This window comes from Oncorhynchus mykiss, chromosome 20 (assembly GCF_013265735.2).
Source record: "Oncorhynchus mykiss isolate Arlee chromosome 20, USDA_OmykA_1.1, whole genome shotgun sequence".
Taxonomy (NCBI): Eukaryota; Metazoa; Chordata; class Actinopteri; order Salmoniformes; family Salmonidae; genus Oncorhynchus; species Oncorhynchus mykiss.
The window spans coordinates 28,206,250-28,224,321 of NC_048584.1; the positions used below are offsets into that span (position 1 = coordinate 28,206,250).

At 45.0% G+C, this 18,072-nt stretch overlaps 1 protein-coding gene across 2 annotated transcripts in view; it reads right to left on the reverse strand.

Moving 5' to 3' along the window:
- Positions 1 to 18,072, reverse strand: part of sdccag8 (SHH signaling and ciliogenesis regulator sdccag8) — a 52,637-nt gene that overhangs the window by 33,115 nt on the left and 1,450 nt on the right. For both annotated transcript variants that reach the window (XM_021576365.2, XM_036956115.1), the window contains exons 3-13: positions 15,920 to 16,005; positions 15,477 to 15,590; positions 15,118 to 15,243; positions 14,910 to 15,014; positions 14,671 to 14,735; positions 14,337 to 14,528; positions 13,707 to 13,845; positions 12,307 to 12,459; positions 11,745 to 11,879; positions 5,782 to 5,898; positions 5,263 to 5,405 (exon numbers count right to left, since the gene is read on the reverse strand). In XM_021576365.2, coding sequence (XP_021432040.2) covers positions 5,263 to 5,405; positions 5,782 to 5,898; positions 11,745 to 11,879; positions 12,307 to 12,459; positions 13,707 to 13,845; positions 14,337 to 14,528; positions 14,671 to 14,735; positions 14,910 to 15,014; positions 15,118 to 15,243; positions 15,477 to 15,590; positions 15,920 to 16,005 — 1,375 coding nt within the window. The remainder of the gene's footprint in view (positions 1 to 5,262; positions 5,406 to 5,781; positions 5,899 to 11,744; positions 11,880 to 12,306; positions 12,460 to 13,706; positions 13,846 to 14,336; positions 14,529 to 14,670; positions 14,736 to 14,909; positions 15,015 to 15,117; positions 15,244 to 15,476; positions 15,591 to 15,919; positions 16,006 to 18,072) is intronic.

Genomic DNA, 18,072 nt, shown 5'->3' on the forward strand with positions numbered 1-18,072 from the left:
AAGGTACACGGAACCACACAGTCACGTAGTTGCCTCATCAATTCCTCCACACAAACACTGATCTACCAAGTGAACTGGCCAGATGACCATTCCTTCTTTGGGAGTATTGTGATGTATCTAGAATGTTCTGTCCATCCGTTCACCACAAACAGATGGAAGGCTTGTCTGGGTTTGCTTTGACAGAGGCATCATTAGTATTTGGGAGTTTGATGTGTATGTCTACGCCTGCAGGTTCCTCCTTCGAGCAGGGACATGCTTATCAATCTATCCAAACTTTGGGCCCCACATTGCCAACGACAGTTCTCAAACACCATCATTAAAATGGATGCAGAATTTCATGTGGATGAAATGTGGATGAAAGCCTATTTCCCTTCCAAGCCTCAGTATAGAGCATTGCCACCAAACACAAAGTGGACATTTTGAGGTTTTGAATATCTGGCAAGTGATGGGAATGAAAGAATGCTGTTTAATTTTTAGGCATGTTTTTTTGTTTCGCCCTATTGGGTCCCCTGAGTAGAGCAGAGGAGGGAAGGGGAGAGGGAGGGGAACGACAAAAAGACAGGAGCAAACAAACCAACAAACAATGGGACTAAAGCCCGGGCTCAAAGGCGTCAGAAGGAGCTGAACAGAGTGGGGGGGATTAGGACATATCCTCGGCTGCCCAACGCACAGCTGGCTGATGATCCAATGCTGGAGCTGACGGGGGGCTCATTTTCAGTGCCATCCGCCACAGGGCCTGGGGGGTGCTCTGTGTGTGTGTGTGTGTGTGTGTGTGTGGGGAAAGAAGAGAGCTCCCAAAAAACAAACAAAAGGCAAAAAGTGCTCCATTTCAAGGGGAGCTGTGATCATTCAGCCCGTGAGATGAAGACACACAAAAAGCATGAATCAAAGGCCCGTCTCAGAAGCCTGGTCACACAGATGCCTGCCTTCCAGCCCCCTCTTCCCCTGGAAGTGACACAGAGAGGGCGTCCCCCTCTACAAAGGCCCCGTACCTCCCAAAGTGAACAGCGGGGGCGCCGCACTGACTGACACTCACAGAGACCACCCCCGAAAGGGATTTAGATGGATTTGTGTCTGTAGTGTGGTAGAGTTTGCGTTAGGGGAGAAAGAGAGAGCGGCCTGTTAGATTGGCCTGAAGGAGGAGTGTGGCCATGGACAGATGTCTGCTGCATCTGTGCTCCGTTGCTGGCCCTCTCTCGCCAACCTCCCCCTGTAGTTCACATAAACACCCCCTGCCTAACAAAAAGCCCTCCACTGCCAACGGCTGGCTGCACTGGTCACTGGCTCACTTAAAGGGCCAGTTCAATGAAAAGCAACAATGTTGAATGTTGTTCTTCCTCATAAGAAAAGTAGAATGGAGGCTTTCGTTGGCTTCTGTGTTCTGTGTTTAGGCCTCCCCTTGAGCAGACTAGTGAGCCACAGTAAAGCCAGACTGGAGAATACCAACCATCCTTCTTGTTCAGGTCATCTCAGCTTTTACAACAGGAGGAAGGAGCTAACAGGAAACTCTGATAGATGGAGCACACGGTAAACCCGTACTTCTCGCTAGATCACAGAAGCTTGCTGTATGACAGAGGAAAGCACCAGAGGTCTCAGTGCACCACCGTACAGTGCTGTCAGAAAGACACACATGGTGGAGCATCACGTCCATCTCCACAGCTGTCTGGATTAGACAAGCCCACTTAAAGACAGATCAGAGCTCCACAGCGTCGGACAGGGGATGAGACCACGGTTCACTCTGTACCACTCTGTCTCTCCTCTGCATGGCAGCGGGGCACATCTGTGCCTGGCTCTGATCTAACACCTCGGCCGGGGGTGAGGAGGTGGCGGGAGGAGGAGGCTGAACTGAGCGGCTGGCAGGCCATCGGAAGGAGAGAGAGGCGCTGATCCTACCCGCCGTGTGCTGGGCGGACGGGCACAGGGCACAGGCAGGTGCCAGCAGGGCCAATCTGCCGCTGACCGCCAGCCGACCCAGTGCCACACGGAGGAGAAACAAAGGAAGCAGAAACTGTCGGCTGCTGCTATCCACTGCTACACGCCATTTTGAGCTAACGAAAAGACTTGTAAATCTTCTAGTCTACTGTAAAGAGGATGGAATGTAGCATACTGTATGTAGGTGGAGCTGGAACGATGAGCAAATGCTCCAAAAATACTTTATGGTGGTCCAAGGCAAGTTGCATTTAAAAAACTAGATGTCACGATGACAGCAGCTGCTAGAATATTCCCCCAAAAATATTTAACACATTTTTGTATTAACTTGGAAATTGGCTTCTAGTTTTTGAAATGCAGAAATAGAAAGAACAAGAACATACTGTAGCTACAGCCTGATTCCTTTTATGAGCTAGTGAAACATCTAGACAGTGTGTGTGCCATTGGCAATGTAAGACAAACATCCGTTGCTATTGAAACAGGTTTATTTTTATCAACATCATCGATAGATTGCTACACATTGTGAATGAAGAGAAAACAGCATATCCCTTTCCATACTGCTATCTCTGTCCCCCGTCTCTGTCCCTACTGCTATCCCTGTCCCCACCTCTGTCCCTATTGCTATCCCTGTCCCCCGTCTCTGTCCCTACTGCTATTCCTGCCCCTGTCCCTACTGCTATTCCTGTCCCTACCTCTGTCCCTATTGCTATCCCTGTCCCCCGTCCCTACTGCTATCCCTGTCCCCCGTCTCTGTCCCTACTGCTATTCCTGTCCCCCGTCTCTGTCCCTACTGCTATTCCTGCCCCTGTCCCTACTGCTATCCCTGTCCCCACCTCTGTCCCTATTGCTATCCCTGTCCCCCGTCTCTGTCCCTACTGCTATCCCTGTCCCCCGTCTCTGTCCCTACTGCTATTCCTGCCCCTGTCCCTACTGCTATCCCTGTCCCCACCTCTGTCCCTACTGCTATCCCTGTCCCCCGTCTGTCCTTACTGCTATCCCTGTCCCCGTCCCTACCTCTGTCCATACTGCTATCCCTGTCCCTACTGCTATCCCTGTCCCCGTCCCTACCTCTGTCCATACTGCTATCCCTGTCCCTACTGCTATCCCTGTCCCCCGTCTCTGTTCATACTGCTATCCCTGTCCCCCGTCTGTCCATACTGCTATCCCTGTCCCTGTCCCTACTGCTATCCCTGTCCCCCGTCTGTTCATACTGCTATTCCTGTCCCTACCGCTGTCCCTACTGCTATCCCTGTCCCTGTCCCTACTGCTATCCCTGTCCCTACCGCTGTCCCTACTGCTATCCCTGTCCCTACTGCTATCCCTGTCCCCCGTCTGTCCCTACTGCTATCCCTGTCCCCCGTCTCTGTCCCTACTGCTATACCTGTCCCCCGTCTCTGTCCCTACTGCTATACCTGTCCCCCGTCTCTGTCCCTACTGCTATCCCTGTCCCCCGTCTCTGTCCATACTGCTATCCCTGTCCCCCGTCTCTGTCCCTACTGCTATCCCTGTCCCCCGTCTCTGTCCCTACTGCTATCCCTGTCCCCCGTCTCTGTCCCTACTGATATCTCTGTCCATAATGCTATCCCTGTCCCTACTGCTATTCCTGTCCCTACTGCTATCCCTGTCCCCGTCTGTCCCTACCTCTGTCCATAATGCTATCCCTGTCCCTACTGCTATCCCTGTCCCTACTGCTATCCATGTCCCCCGTCTGTCCCTACCACTGTCCCTACTGCTATCCCTGTCCCACGTCTCTGTCCATACTGCTATCCCTGTCCCCCGTCTCTGTCCCTACTGCTATCCCTGTCCCCCCGTCTCTGTCCATACTGCGATCCCTGTCCCTACTGCTATCCCTGTCCCCCGTCTCTGTCCCTAGTGCTATCCCTGTCCCCCGTCTCTGTCCCTACTGCTATCCCTGTCCCCCGTCTCTGTCCCTACTGATATCTCTGTCCATAATGCTATCCCTGTCCCTACTGCTATTCCTGTCCCTACTGCTATCCCTGTCCCCCGTCTGTCCCTACCTCTGTCCATAATGCTATCCCTGTCCCTACTGCTATCCCTGTCCCTACTGCTATCCATGTCCCCCGTCTGTCCCTACCTCTGTCCATAATGCTATCCCTGTCCCCCGTCTCCGTCCCTACCTCTGTCCATACTGCTATCCCTGTCCCTACCTCTGTCCATACTGCTATCCCTGTCCCTACCTCTGTCCATAATGCTATCCCTGTCCCCCGTCTCTGTCCCTACCTCTGTCCATACTGCTATCCCTGTCCCCCGTCTCCGTCCCTACCTCTGTCCATACTGCTATCCCTGTCCCTACCTCTGTCCATAATGCTATCCCTGTCCCCCGTCTCCGTCCCTACCTCTGTCCATAATGCTATCCCTGTCCCCCGTCTCCGTCCATAATGCTATCCCTGTCCCCCGTCTCCGTCCATAATGCTATCCCTGTCCCCCGTCTCCGTCCATAATGCTATCCCTGTCCCCCGTCTCCGTCCATAATGCTATCCCTGTCCCCCGTCTCCGTCCATAATGCTATCCCTGTCCCCCGTCTCCGTCCCTACCTCTGTCCATACTGCTATCCCTGTCCCCCGTCTCCGTCCATAATGCTATCCCTGTCCCCCGTCTCCGTCCATAATGCTATCCCTGTCCCCCGTCTCCGTCCATAATGCTATCCCTGTCCCCCGTCTCCGTCCATAATGCTATCCCTGTCCCCCGTCTCCGTCCATAATGCTATCCCTGTCCCCCGTCTCCGTCCATAATGCTATCCCTGTCCCCCGTCTCCGTCCCTACCTCTGTCCATACTGCTATCCCTGTCCCCCGTCTCCGTCCATAATGCTATCCCTGTCCCCCGTCTCCGTCCATAATGCTATCCCTGTCCCCCGTCTCCGTCCATAATGCTATCCCTGTCCCCCGTCTCCGTCCATAATGCTATCCCTGTCCCCCGTCTCCGTCCATAATGCTATCCCTGTCCCCCGTCTCCGTCCATAATGCTATCCCTGTCCCCCGTCTCCGTCCCTACCTCTGTCCATACTGCTATCCCTGTCCCTACCTCCGTCCATACGGCTATCCCTGTCCCCTGTCTCGGTCCCTACCCCAAGCCCCTGTCCCCTGGCACATAAGGAGAAACGGAGGTCTGTATGAGAGGAGACAGCAGCCGGTCTGAGTGAGTTTAATATAAGGTACGGTGCTTCCTGACTGTGGAGCTGGCGCAGACTGGTGCCCGGGCTGGGCGCTGAGGGGCTGAGCACTGGCGCAGTGGCGGGCGGCAGCAGAACAGAACAGAGCAGGGTGGCGCGGGCACGGTGGTGTTGTGGCATGTATAATAGGATTAGGGGTTACCTGGTGAGGTGCAGTTGGTGCTCAGCTCGGCCCAGCCGCTCCGTCAGGCTCAGAGCCTCCGCCTGCAGTCGGCCCGCGTCCCTCTGGGCCTGGTCCAAACGCTGCCGGCAGACGCTCAGCTCCACACCCAGCTTCTCCACTTCCTGCCCCCAGCGAGAGAGAGACAGAGGGAGTTATATGCAATACATCACCCGCGCCCTTTTTCCCTATAATATTTGCCTGTAAATAATAGAGGCAACACCATGCAACCTGAAATATGCTACGTTCTCCAACCTGAAAAAAGGAATAGTATTCCCATGTTTTCAACATGACAAATGTGGATGAATAATAAATCAATCTCATAAAAGAACAGACATACTGAGACTCAGCGTTGCTTGAGAGGGGCTGCCCATCTTTTACACAAATACCTGAGAAAAGTACATTTTCTAAAACGTTCCTGCATAAAAAGTGACACCAGCACACAGTCAATAAAAATATTGTGGCTTTTTTCACTATCCCTGCCATGCCCGGCCTCCTCACCTGTTCAGTCATCTGGAGCTGCCGTGTTGTCTTGGAGCTGCAGTCTCGGAGCTCCCTCTCTGCCTCCTCTCTCTTCAGCTGAGCCTGGCTGAGGCGGTAACGCAGCTCCCCACACACCTGGACACACAGGAGACAGGACAGGATAAGGGGTCACAGTAGAAATTGACATTGTGTCTGCTTCTAGTTGTGTTCTACAATAGCCCTTTCATTAGAATCAGAATAACCTTACCAAATACATTTGCATGTACAGGAATTTGACATATAGTACTAAATGTTGTTGGTCAGTAATAATAAACAGAATTAAGATGAAGTTGACCTAAATAAAGCTGAATGCACAGTCTTCATTCAGAATCAGTAGCTAATGATTGGTTGTAATGACATACCCCTAAATGCACTCAACTGCAAGCCATGACACCCGCCATCTCAGTTTGTTCAGACATTGTTTCGGTAGTTAGAAACAGATATTAGCATTCCTGTAACAATATTTTGTTGAAATGTAATTTGTAAATTAAGCTAATTGATTGCACCCAAATTGGCCATTATAATTTATAATATTCATATAATATTATCAATTTTGGACCAAAAATGTTATAACAATCAGTAAGAGGTGATGAATCCAAAGAAACTGTCAAAAGCCACCTACAGACCCCCCACACCAACCAGTGTACAGTATCAGTTCTCTAGTTCACCCAAAATCCACCTACAGACCCCCCACACCAACCAGTGTACAGTATCAGTTCTCTAGTTCACCCAAAAGCCACCTACAGACCCCCCACACCAACCAGTGTACAGTATCAGTTCTCTAGTTCACCCAAAAGCCACCTACAGACCCCCCACACCAACCAGTGTACAGTATCAGTTCTCTAGTTCACCCAAAATCCACCTACAGACCCCCCACACCAACCAGTGTACAGTATCAGTTCTCTAGTTCACCCAAAAGCCACCTACAGACCCCCCACACCAACCAGTGTACAGTATCAGTTCTCTAGTTCACCCAAAAGCCACCTACAGACCCACCACACCAACCAGTGTACAGTATCAGTTCTCTAGTTCACCCAAAAGCCACCTACAGACCCCCCACACCAACCAGTGTACAGTATCAGTTCTCTAGTTCACCCAAAAGCCACCTACAGACCCCCCCACACCAACCAGTGTACAGTATCAGTTCTCTAGTTCACCCAAAAGCCACCTACAGACCCACCACACCAACCAGTGTACAGTATCAGTTCTCTAGTTCACCCAAAAGCCACCTACAGACCCCCCACACCAACCAGTGTACAGTATCAGTTCTCTAGTTCACCCAAAAGCCACCTACAGACCCCCCACACCAACCAGTGTACAGTATCATTTCTCTAGTTCACCCAAAAGCCACCTACAGACCCACCACACCAACCAGTGTACAGTATCAGTTCTCTAGTTCCTTACCCTGTAAGCAGCCTATTGACAAGATGACTGCAGCCCATGGTTTGGTTTTAATAGGCCACTGTTTGACACATGGTGCTGTATCAGGATTCAAAGTGAATTGGGAGAAAACTGAAATAATTCCCATTTGTAATCATGACAAATCAAGCTTATAAAGTAGATTTCAGTGGAAATGGACAAAGACATGAAATACCTGGGTCTATTAATACCATGCAATCTGGAGGCATATAAAATAAATGACTCTCCTTTCATAGATAGGATTGAATTTGATGTTCAGAGACAGAAATAGGAAGAGTTCTCTATCTTAGTTAGGGTCAACATAATCAAAATGAATATATTACAGAGGTTGATGTATTTATTGCAGGCCATTTTCAATTCCATCCAACTGTTTAAATAAAATAAATGGTCTGCTCTTCCAACTTTATTTGGAATGGAAAGCCCTTAAGAGTCAAATGGACTGTTCTCTACTTAAACCATAAAGCTAGAGTACCTCATATGAAGATGTATTATTGGGCTGCACAACTGTGCTCACTTAAACAATGGACAGCAAACTATCCTTCTGCATGGAGGTGTGTTGAAGCCTAAAATATAATGATCTTCGATCTTATGATCTAAAATATATATTCACTACTTCAGGTCCAAGGCATGGAAGAAAAAAAATCTGACAATCCAATGATTCTCAATCCCATTCGTGTTTGGGAAGATGTACATAAATTCACGAGGTAGAAATGGGGCTGTTGTGGTGACATATTACCGCCACACCGGCGGTCACGAGTCATGAAGGCAGTCAAATTCCACATGACTGTTTAGTCAGTGTAATTAGGCATCTCCAAGCTCTGATGCTGCTGCTGGTCATTAGTAGCCTACCAAACGTACACTCTTTAGTCCCTCTAATAAGTCTGACATCAATGCAAATGTATTTGAAAATCTAATCAAACACTTCATGAGAGCTCATGTTGCTCACCATTTCTATAGGCTATGCAATTGCGGGAGAAAACAGAGTGATGGCTGCTAATAAAAAGCTTTCTGTAGGCTAGACATACTATATTTATTTCTCAACTTTCCTAAAATTAAGCACATTATTCCACTTTACAAGGTGTATAGAGCCTAACTGGCATGTGAGAGCCTAAGAGGCATGTGAGTTTTAAGTTTGGGGAAGGTAATTTTCACCATAAAAATGCACCACTATAATAAAAGCATTACATGCATAATCACATTTGCGGTATCTTTTGATAAGTGTTTTCCGCTACATACTGCCGTGTGCTCACTGCTGCACTTATAATGTGAAGAAATAGACTAATAGTTGAACAACATAAACCTTCTGATCTGTTGCATCAGCCACATTGCATAAAAAGTTTTTTTGGTACTAGTGGTTGTATTCATTTGGGATCTATCTTATCCCCACAACTGTCCCAGAATGGAATATTTATTTCTCGCACAGAATAGGTCGACTTTTTTTTTTACTATGGGGGATAGTAGATGGACATAGGCTAGTGCTTTTGCTGTTCGTTAGGCCTACTCATCTTGTTGGCTTACAAAAAGTCAAAATGTGGACAGTTCTTCCAATATCTTCAATACGCAACCCGGAATTGGATAAGGAAGGACGCAGTTGCATCCCCAAAGTGTCTGTCTTCAATTGATGCCTGTGAGAAAGACACAATAAAACATGATGGAGAACCAGCACACTCAGGGAGAAGGGCACACCGCAGCACACTCAGGGAGAAGGGCACACCGCAGCACACTCAGGGAGAAGGGCACACCGCAGCACACTCAGGGAGAAGGGCACACCGCAGCACTCAAGGCTGCAAAAGGCATTTTTAGGGTGCATTACGGCCAAAAAGGGGATGCCGCCCTGAAATTTGAGGCATTATCAAGTGCTTGTCAAATTGTGAATGAGAGACTGTTGGTGTGTGTACAGCCTGCGCAAAAAAACTAAGCAGAGATCATGCCTTTCAAGACATTTTTCAAATCATCATTAGTCTCATCATGTATTAAAAATCAAAACATATAGCCCAACGATTGTAGAACTACTAAAGTTACATTAATAACTCTAAATGAAGCATATAGGAGTACCTATTTCTTTGTTAAATCGCTCAACACAGAAAAGCAGCATGTGCGCACTCCCTCAAATCGTTTGGAGAAAATATTCATATTTCATTCAGCTTTGTTCAATTGTATCCTTCATTCTATAAAATAATGCCACGGAATTATAAGCAAATTTTGTCTGCCAAATTAACTAGTGTCGCCCACAGCCATTTGGCATAGCCACATAAGGACAACTCAGAGTTTGCGATTCTGTTCTTCTGAAATAGACTACATTTTCTTCATATCATGCTTCTTTAGACTTGTCTAAAATAAATAATGGATTTATTGTGAAGGTGTAGGCTATATTACATGGATGAATTAGACTTTTTAAAATGGCTTGTAGGCTATGTGTGGAAGCCAGGAGATGCTAAATGTGTTTATGTTAATTAAACGGTCAATTACCGTGAGGCCGAAAGTTATTTGTTTGACAATAACGACTGACCATTTTCAAGACCGCCACAGCCCTATGTGAAAAGAACCTATATCACCAGACACCCCTATTTGGAATAACCCCACCTTACCTCCAGCGCTTCATGACAACACCTTGTCTTGACTCCAAAGTGGCATTGTGAATTTTGAACATGTGTACTATGATGATCTCTACTGTCATTGAATCAATTACAAGAAAGATTTGGATTATCCAAGGCCCATTTCTTTCATTTCCTAAAACTCAGAAACCTTATTCAATCGCATCAACAGAATAAGCATAGAAAAAATACTGAAAGAAGTTTCTATGCCATAGAAGTTGATTGCCAAGTTATATAAAAGGTTGATTGAAACACTACCTGATGGTTCAGAACCTATAAAAAAAAAAAAGATCCAAAGGAAGAAATTGAGGAGAATCACTGGTCACAGATATGTGAAAATGTTCAAACCTGCTCTTAAAACCTAAGAAAGAGATAAACTACTGCAATTTAAGCTCATTCATAAGACTTACTACACTCCTGCCAAAATGCATGTATTGCACCCAGAAATGTCACATCTCTGTTGGAGAAGCAACAAGCACAAAGGAACCATATTACATATGCTGTGGTCTTATGATAAACTGACACCATTTTGGGATAATGTATGCGCTATCATTTCATTGAGTCCAGGAATGTATATCCTTCCATCTCCATGATTATGTCTGTTGGGAAATGTAAATATTGGTGATGAGAGAAATTTTGCAATATAGGTTTAAATTGCTGCAAAAACATATATAGCCATCAAATGGAAAGTCTCATATTTACCCTCAACAACAACTATCTATCTAGATACATACATCCTGTTAAATTTGGTATATTATAAAGTTAAACAGAAACTAGAAATATTTGACAGAATTTTGAAAAACATACTGTATGTTGATCACCTTAAAATATGTTTTTTTATAGTGGCCATTTTGTTTTTGTGAAGTCCTGTAGAAAAACTTTGTTTTCAAAAAATATATTAGGTTTATGTCCCATCCTACATCCTGATATTACCAGATTCTGACCACTAGATGGTACTGTTCCTGCTATTAGGTGATTCAAAAAAAGAATTACAAATTAAAAAATGACATTGGGTTCCTTACCCTGTAAACAGTCTATGGACCAGGTATGACATAAACCCATGCTTTGATTTTGTTTACCTGGCCACTGTTTCAAATGATAACTTTTTAGCATTTGTACCACAAATCCAATGCAAGTCAATAATACCTATATCAAAATCTATAAGTACAAAATTAATTTTGATCATTGTAACAAGAAGCATGATAATGCTAACATAGGTACCATTGACTTGCATTGGATTTCTGCCACAAATGCTAAAAATGTTGCACATGAAAAAGTGGCCCAACAAAACCAATGCATGGGTTGCTGTCATACCTTGTCAATAGACTGCTTACAGGGTAAGAAAAACAGCGAATTATCCCTTTAACATTGAGCGGAGATTATATTTTTGTATCACCAAATAGCAGGAACAGCACCATCTAGTGGTCAGAATCTTGTAATATCAGGATGTAGGGTGGGATATAAATCTAACAACTTCAATGACAAATTTCTCCGAACAGGGGGAAAAAAAACATCCTCATGTTCACTGGGAACACATGACATAGGAAGAAGAAACAATACTCAGAGACGCAGCTCCATAGTTGACACAGAAAAACTGAAACTATATACTCGTTGTTGACATGGAGTGTGTGTGTGTGTGTGTGTGTGTGGGGGAGGGGGGGGGGGGTTGGAGATGGTGGGTGCTGCCTCTTAGAACTGGAATGGTTAGATCTTGAAGCTTCCAAATAAAATGTTGATATAGACAAGGCTTTGGTGCCACCCAGTGGCTTTAAAATGCATTAAAAAGATGTCACTGAAATCCTTCTCCTCTATGGACTGCAGTAGTGTGTACTGTGTCTAACTGCCAGTTCAACACCTTAGACACTATACCAACAGGCTCAAACCTGGAACCTCCTTAGGTGTTGTACAGTAGTAAGGTGGCTCCAATACCTTGCTGGTGTCCTGCTCCTGTGATGTGAGTTTGCGTAGGGTCTCATCCAGCTGGGTGCTCAGGGAGCCCCTCTCTCTTTCCTCCCTGGCCAGTTGACCCTCCAGCTCTGCTACCCTCTGGGATAGGCTGGCCACCTGGGAGTGGAGACAAAGAAATTGATCAAACTGAAATCCTACTGTGTGGAAGAACGCTCCATACGTTTTGCATGGGTGTAATGTGTAGTTATTCCACTAGATGGTGGCAAGTATGAGAAATATGGCCTTTGTGATCTGTGGTCAATATTCAAATGATTTTGTTTTTTGGTCCTTCCCTTCTTCGGAGGACAAAAGTAAGGGTTTTAAATGTATACAGTGCCTTCAGAAAGTATTCAGACCCCTTGACAGTAGTTACATAGAAAATATAGTTTTTTAATGCTTAAATACTGCATCTTCAATATATTTTATGCTTGCTGCTATTGTATTACCTTAATAAAACATGTAATTAGTGACTAGGATAAATAGAGAAAGTTGAACATATCTCAATTTGAGCTTTAATGAAAGTTTCAAAGGCAGAAGGACAGACCGTTTGGGCCAGTGTCTGCTTCTCCTTGAGGGCCTCGTTGCGTACCACCTCTCTGGCCTCAGAGATTTTCTCCTGCTCTGCAGCCATCTCAGTCTCCAGCCTCTCTCTCTGTCTGGCCAGCTCCCTGGCAAATGCCTCGCACTGCACCACCGCCTGTAGGAAGAACAAAACTAGTACACACAGACACGGGCGGGTACACACAAGTGTCAGAGGGAGGAGGATACAGCAAAAAATATATTTCAAGTGTCTCAGAAAAAAATATCTTTCTTATGTTTACCACTTCTATATCTTGAAAACATGTACAACATCATATAAACCTTTCAGATTCACTGTTCTAATAAGGTACTGTACTAGTCTCGAAAAGCCGACCCTAGGCAACAGCAGTGACTAGAGTCTGCTAGATATGCCAGATTCTCTTGGTCAGTCTGATAAGAGAAAAAAGGGCAAACATGCCAGAACGTTGCGATTCTAATCATACACACAGGGTAAAGGAGATACCTAGTCTTCCACATTTAACCCAACCCCTCAAAATCAGAGAGGTGCTGCCTTAAATCAACATCCTCAGCTCGGGGATTCGATCCAGCACGAAAGTGATTTTAGTGAAGGTAGCTCTTGTGAAATGCAGGAATTAAAAATAACCTCTGATCTCTATCTTGCTAGCTACTATTTTGTATTTTATTCAAGCAGATGAGATAGTGCGTAGCCAGTGACATAGTTACTCTATGCAAAACTGATGTTATGTTATGAACAAACATGTTAAGCCGGAACATTGGAACATTGTGGGAGGCAACCCGGATGTCTAGAGAGACTAATCACATACAAAAGGGTCCAAGCAAAAACATTAAAACCAGTATAGCGATAACGCTGACGTCATCCATTCTTATGGAAAACTCCAGATGGTGCATGAAGCCGGAAGTATTTGAAGTGGCCATAACTAGCAAAGGATCACGTCAATGTAGTCGTTTTCATCCTGACTAAGAGTCAACCTTAATGTCTATGGCGCCTCCTCGTAGCATGCTGGCCTGTGATTGGTCTGTTTCAGCATGTACTCCTGTGTGACGACAAATGTAGTAGTCAGAATGGATCACTATTTCATTAAATATCTTGATTTGTAGCCACCGTGGGGATCAAACTTGATCATAATAAACACATTTTAGAATCTAAAACGGCCATCAACTATTCTATTTTGTTATAATTTGTCAGGGTAGACCAGGGCTTTTGGCACTAGTACGTTGCTATGCAGGTAGCCGACCAGCAGAGCTTGTGACTTCACGCTCCAGAAACTGGGGGCCTGGGTCCAAGCCAGTGTGTGTAGTGTGTAGTGTGTAGTTGAGCAGCCTGACCAGTAGATGTCACTGCTGCTCAATAATGTTCCGCAAGTGAGTGGTTGTTTGATTCACCCTGGTCTTCTCCAGGTTGGCCTCCTCAGCCATCTCTACAGCCTGTTTGACCTGCTGGTAGGCTGCCCACTCTCTCTGCTGGGCCTCACTCTGACTGGCCCTCAAAGAGCACAGCACACTCATCAGCTCATCACGCTCTCTGTGGGACACACACACACACACACACACACAGATAAACACACATGCTCATTTCAATGTGGGCAAATAAAAGCTATGTTCATCAATAATCATTTTGGTGTAAGGAAACAAATTTTCACAGTCACTTGTAGACATGCCATGCCCAAACAAAGCCAGATTTGTCATTTGTGATTGACATGGAGACTGAATTACTGACAACCTTGCTAAAGGGGATGGAAAATTGATTGCTTTGTGTCAGAATATGCCAACTGGATTGATTGAGATGACATCTCAATGTGAACATTCTTCCTTTGACATAGCTCAGAGGCACTGACCAACCAATGAACAAGGGAATAAATAAAGTGTGATCAATGGCAAAGCCTTAGGCATACTGGAAAGGAAGGATGTCCCTTGGTATGGTGTGGGGGGATGAGACCTTGTAGGAACCCAACTACTCTAATCAATACAGGACAAAATATCAGAACAAAAGGAGACAACCGCATGATCACTGACTTGGTGAGTCTCTCAATGGCCTGGATGTGCATGTTGGAGTGCGTCTCTGCCAGCACGGCCTCATTCTGGGCACACTTCAGACAGAGGCCTCCTACGCACTGCTTGGCACTGCCCGCCGCTGCCATTGCTTCCTTATGTCTCAGACGACCTTTGACTTCTTCACACTCCTTCTGACTGCTGGCCAGGTTCTTGCTGAATGGAGGTGATCAAAACAACAGAATATCAGGAAAAACAGGATGCAAAAATAGAGGATGAAAAATTCAACCCTGATTAATCACATATGCAAGATCTCTGTGAATTAATGCTGATCTATATAGTTACACAGTTCACTTACTTCAGTGACCTTACTTGAGATTCCAGTGTCTCTGTCTGGGCTAGATAGAGGGATTTGAGCTGCTCCTGAGGCCAAGTTGATAATGTGATGTTGGAGAGGAGATTAGCTGTCAACATTACTCTCTAGTCACTTAAAAATGTCAAAGCTAGGGTAATAAAAGAATGCATCTACACGTAGAAATGCTGTCAGCTGCTGTACTCAGTACGGAAGGTTAGGTGACCATAGTCATACAAGCCTACCAGTTCTTTCTTCCACTTGTGTTCCTCTGCTTGTTGAAAGACAATATGAGCTGGTATGAAAGCTGTTCTTTGAGGATTGTCTTCTCTGGGTGGCTCGGAATTCACCTAGGAGAGAATACAATGATGAAAATTGGGTCCTTCTGTCGTGTCTGCACTTATCTCCACAATGGAATTTTAACCCAGAACCATCATTGTGAAAACCCATTACCGTGCCATCTAAGAGAGTGTAGTCTTTCAGGGTGTCTTCCACCAGTTTGGACTTGATCTCTCCATGTAGTTTCTCATTCTCTACCACCACCACCCTTATCCTCTGTTTCATCCCCAGAAGCTCCTCCTGCCAACAACATCAACGAGCAGTCACAAACAACAGATACACAGACATACACACAGTTGTGCTTAGGTCAGTAGATTCTGGTAGAATTTTTGCAGGTTACAAATGTCTAGCAAGATGAACATCTACCACTGTAATTCATTCCATGTAATGAATATCCATTGGTGAACCAATTGAATAAGAACTTTAATGAGTCATTGGTAACAAGACTCTGTGGGGTCATCATACAGACAAACCTTGCAGAACTTGACCTCAGCCTCCAGATGCTGGATGTACTCTGACTGGTTGTGGAGAATGGGCACCAGGTCTTTAACAGCAGGCAGGCTAGAGCTCACATCATCTTGACACCTCTTGATAAAATGGATTAAAGAAGGATGGTCTCTGTTAGTCATCAACAAACTTACAATCGGACAACAAAAGCGTTGCATCCAAACAAATTGTGCAAAAAAAACACACTAGTCTGCCACACCACCAGTGTCTGAACTCAATAACTACATAGTCATTTCCAAGAGTTTTTTTTTGGTGATGAATCAATATATTGCCGTAGGATGGAATTGATGAAGTGGAGTTGATCTGAACTAAGTAGGCTGATAAAGGGAAAGGACATCTAGACATCTGTGTTGTGTTAATTGTCTTAAATCTTAACATGGATCCTTATGCACGGTCTTGAGGATAGTACCTTTGGAGAAGATTTTCTCTTTGAAGGAGAAGTGAGTGAAAGTGTCTCTTTTTGCTGCTTTTGCAGGAGTGATCGCAGCTGATTGACTGAAAAACAAAATAACCCATTAGCATACGTAGCAGTGCAAATTTACAGGTAAAACTGATTGCAAAAATAATCCATGGGGACGATAATGAAGTGTGCATGTTATTTTGGGAAATCAGTGCTGATGCACGGTCTTGAGGATAGTACCAAGGCAGCAGCTACTCTTAGGGTTCAAACAGAAATAAAACATTACATCATGCACATCTGTGTTGCTTCATTATTACATAACAAGTGTACATTGCTAAATGTTTTCATTACAATTTTACATGACTAAGAATAATGTATGTGTGTGTGTTGCAGGGAATTAAAGGTTAACTTATACAAAACTCTGACCTGTTCTCGATTTGGAGAAAAGGGCATCATATACAGTGCATTCAGAAAGTATTCAGACCCCTTGACTTTTTTCACATTTTGTTACATTACAGCCTTATTCTAAAATTGATTAAATATATATATTTTTCTAATAAATCTACACACACACACAATAACCCATAATGACAAAGAGAAAATACATTAAGACATTTTTGCAAATGTATAAAAACATACCTTAATTATTTACATAAGTATTCAGACCCTTTGCTATGAGACTCAAAAATGAAATCAGGTGCATCCTGTTTCCATTGATCATCCTTGAGATGTTTCTACAACTTTATTGGAGTCCACCTGTGGTAAATTCAATTGGTTGGACATGATTTGGAAAATAACATGTTTACAGTTTACAGTGCATGTCAGAGCAAAAACCAAGCAATGAGGTCGAAGGAATTGGCCGTGGAGCTCCAAGGTAGGATTGTGTTGAGGCACAGATCTGGAGACGGGTACCAAAACATTGCTGCAGCATTGCAGGTCCCCAAGAACACAATGGCCTCCATCATTCTTAAATGGAAGAAATTTAGAACCACCAAGACTCTTCCTAGAACTGGCCGACAGGCCAAACTTAGCAATAGGGGGAGAAAAGCCTTGGTCAGGGTGGTGACGAAGAACCTGATGGTCACTGACAGAGCTCCAAATGTGTTCTTTGGAGATGGGAGAACCTTCCAGAAGGACAACCATCTCTGCAGTTCTCCACCAATCAGGACTTTATGGTAGAGTGGCCAGACGGAAGACACTCGGTAAAAGGCACATGACAGCCCGCTTGGCACCTAAAGGACTCTCAGACCATGAGAAACAAGATTCTTTGGTCTGATGAAACCAAGATTGAACTCTTTGGCCTGAATGCCTAGCATCTCATAACCTGGCGGCATCCGTACGGTGAAGCATGGTGGTGGAAGCATCATGCTGTGGGGATGTTTTTCAGCGGCAGGAAGACTAGTCAGGATCGAGGGAAAGATCAACGGAGCAAAGTACAGAGATCCTTGATGAAAACCTGCTCCAGGGCGCTCAGGACCTCAGACTGGGGTGAAGGTCCATCTTCAAACAGGACAATGACCCTAAGCAGACAGCCAAGACAACACAGGAGTGGCTTCGGGATGAGTCTCTGAATGTACTTGAGTGGCCCAGCCAGAGCCCAGACTTGTACCTGATTGAACATCTCTGGAGAGACCTGAAAATAGATCTGCAGTGACGCTCCCCATCCAACCTGACTGAGCTTGAGAGGATCTGCAGAGAAGAATGTGACAAACTCCCCAAATACAGGTGTGCCAAGCGTGTAGCATCATACCCAAGAAGACTTCATGCCGTAATTGCTGCCAAAAGGTGCTTCAACAAAGTACTGACTAAAGGGCCTGAATACTTATGTAAATGTAAGGTTTTTTTATTATTATAAATTTGCACAAATTTCCAAATACCTGTTTTTACTATGTCATTAAGGGGTATTGAATGTAGATTGAGGGGGAAAAAACAATTGAATCCATTTTAGAATAAAGTTGTAATGTAACAAAATGTGGAAAGTCAAAGGGTCTGTCAGTGTACATTTGCAAATAGCGCTACATAAACCAGAGAACTCAGAGAGATATTAAAACCATGTTTTGTATTGAGTGAGAAATGCCTCTTGCAAGTTGTTTTGAAGTTGTTTTGGTCGTACTGTGTGTCACGCTGTCATCTACTTCACGCGACAGCATAGAAATGACTAT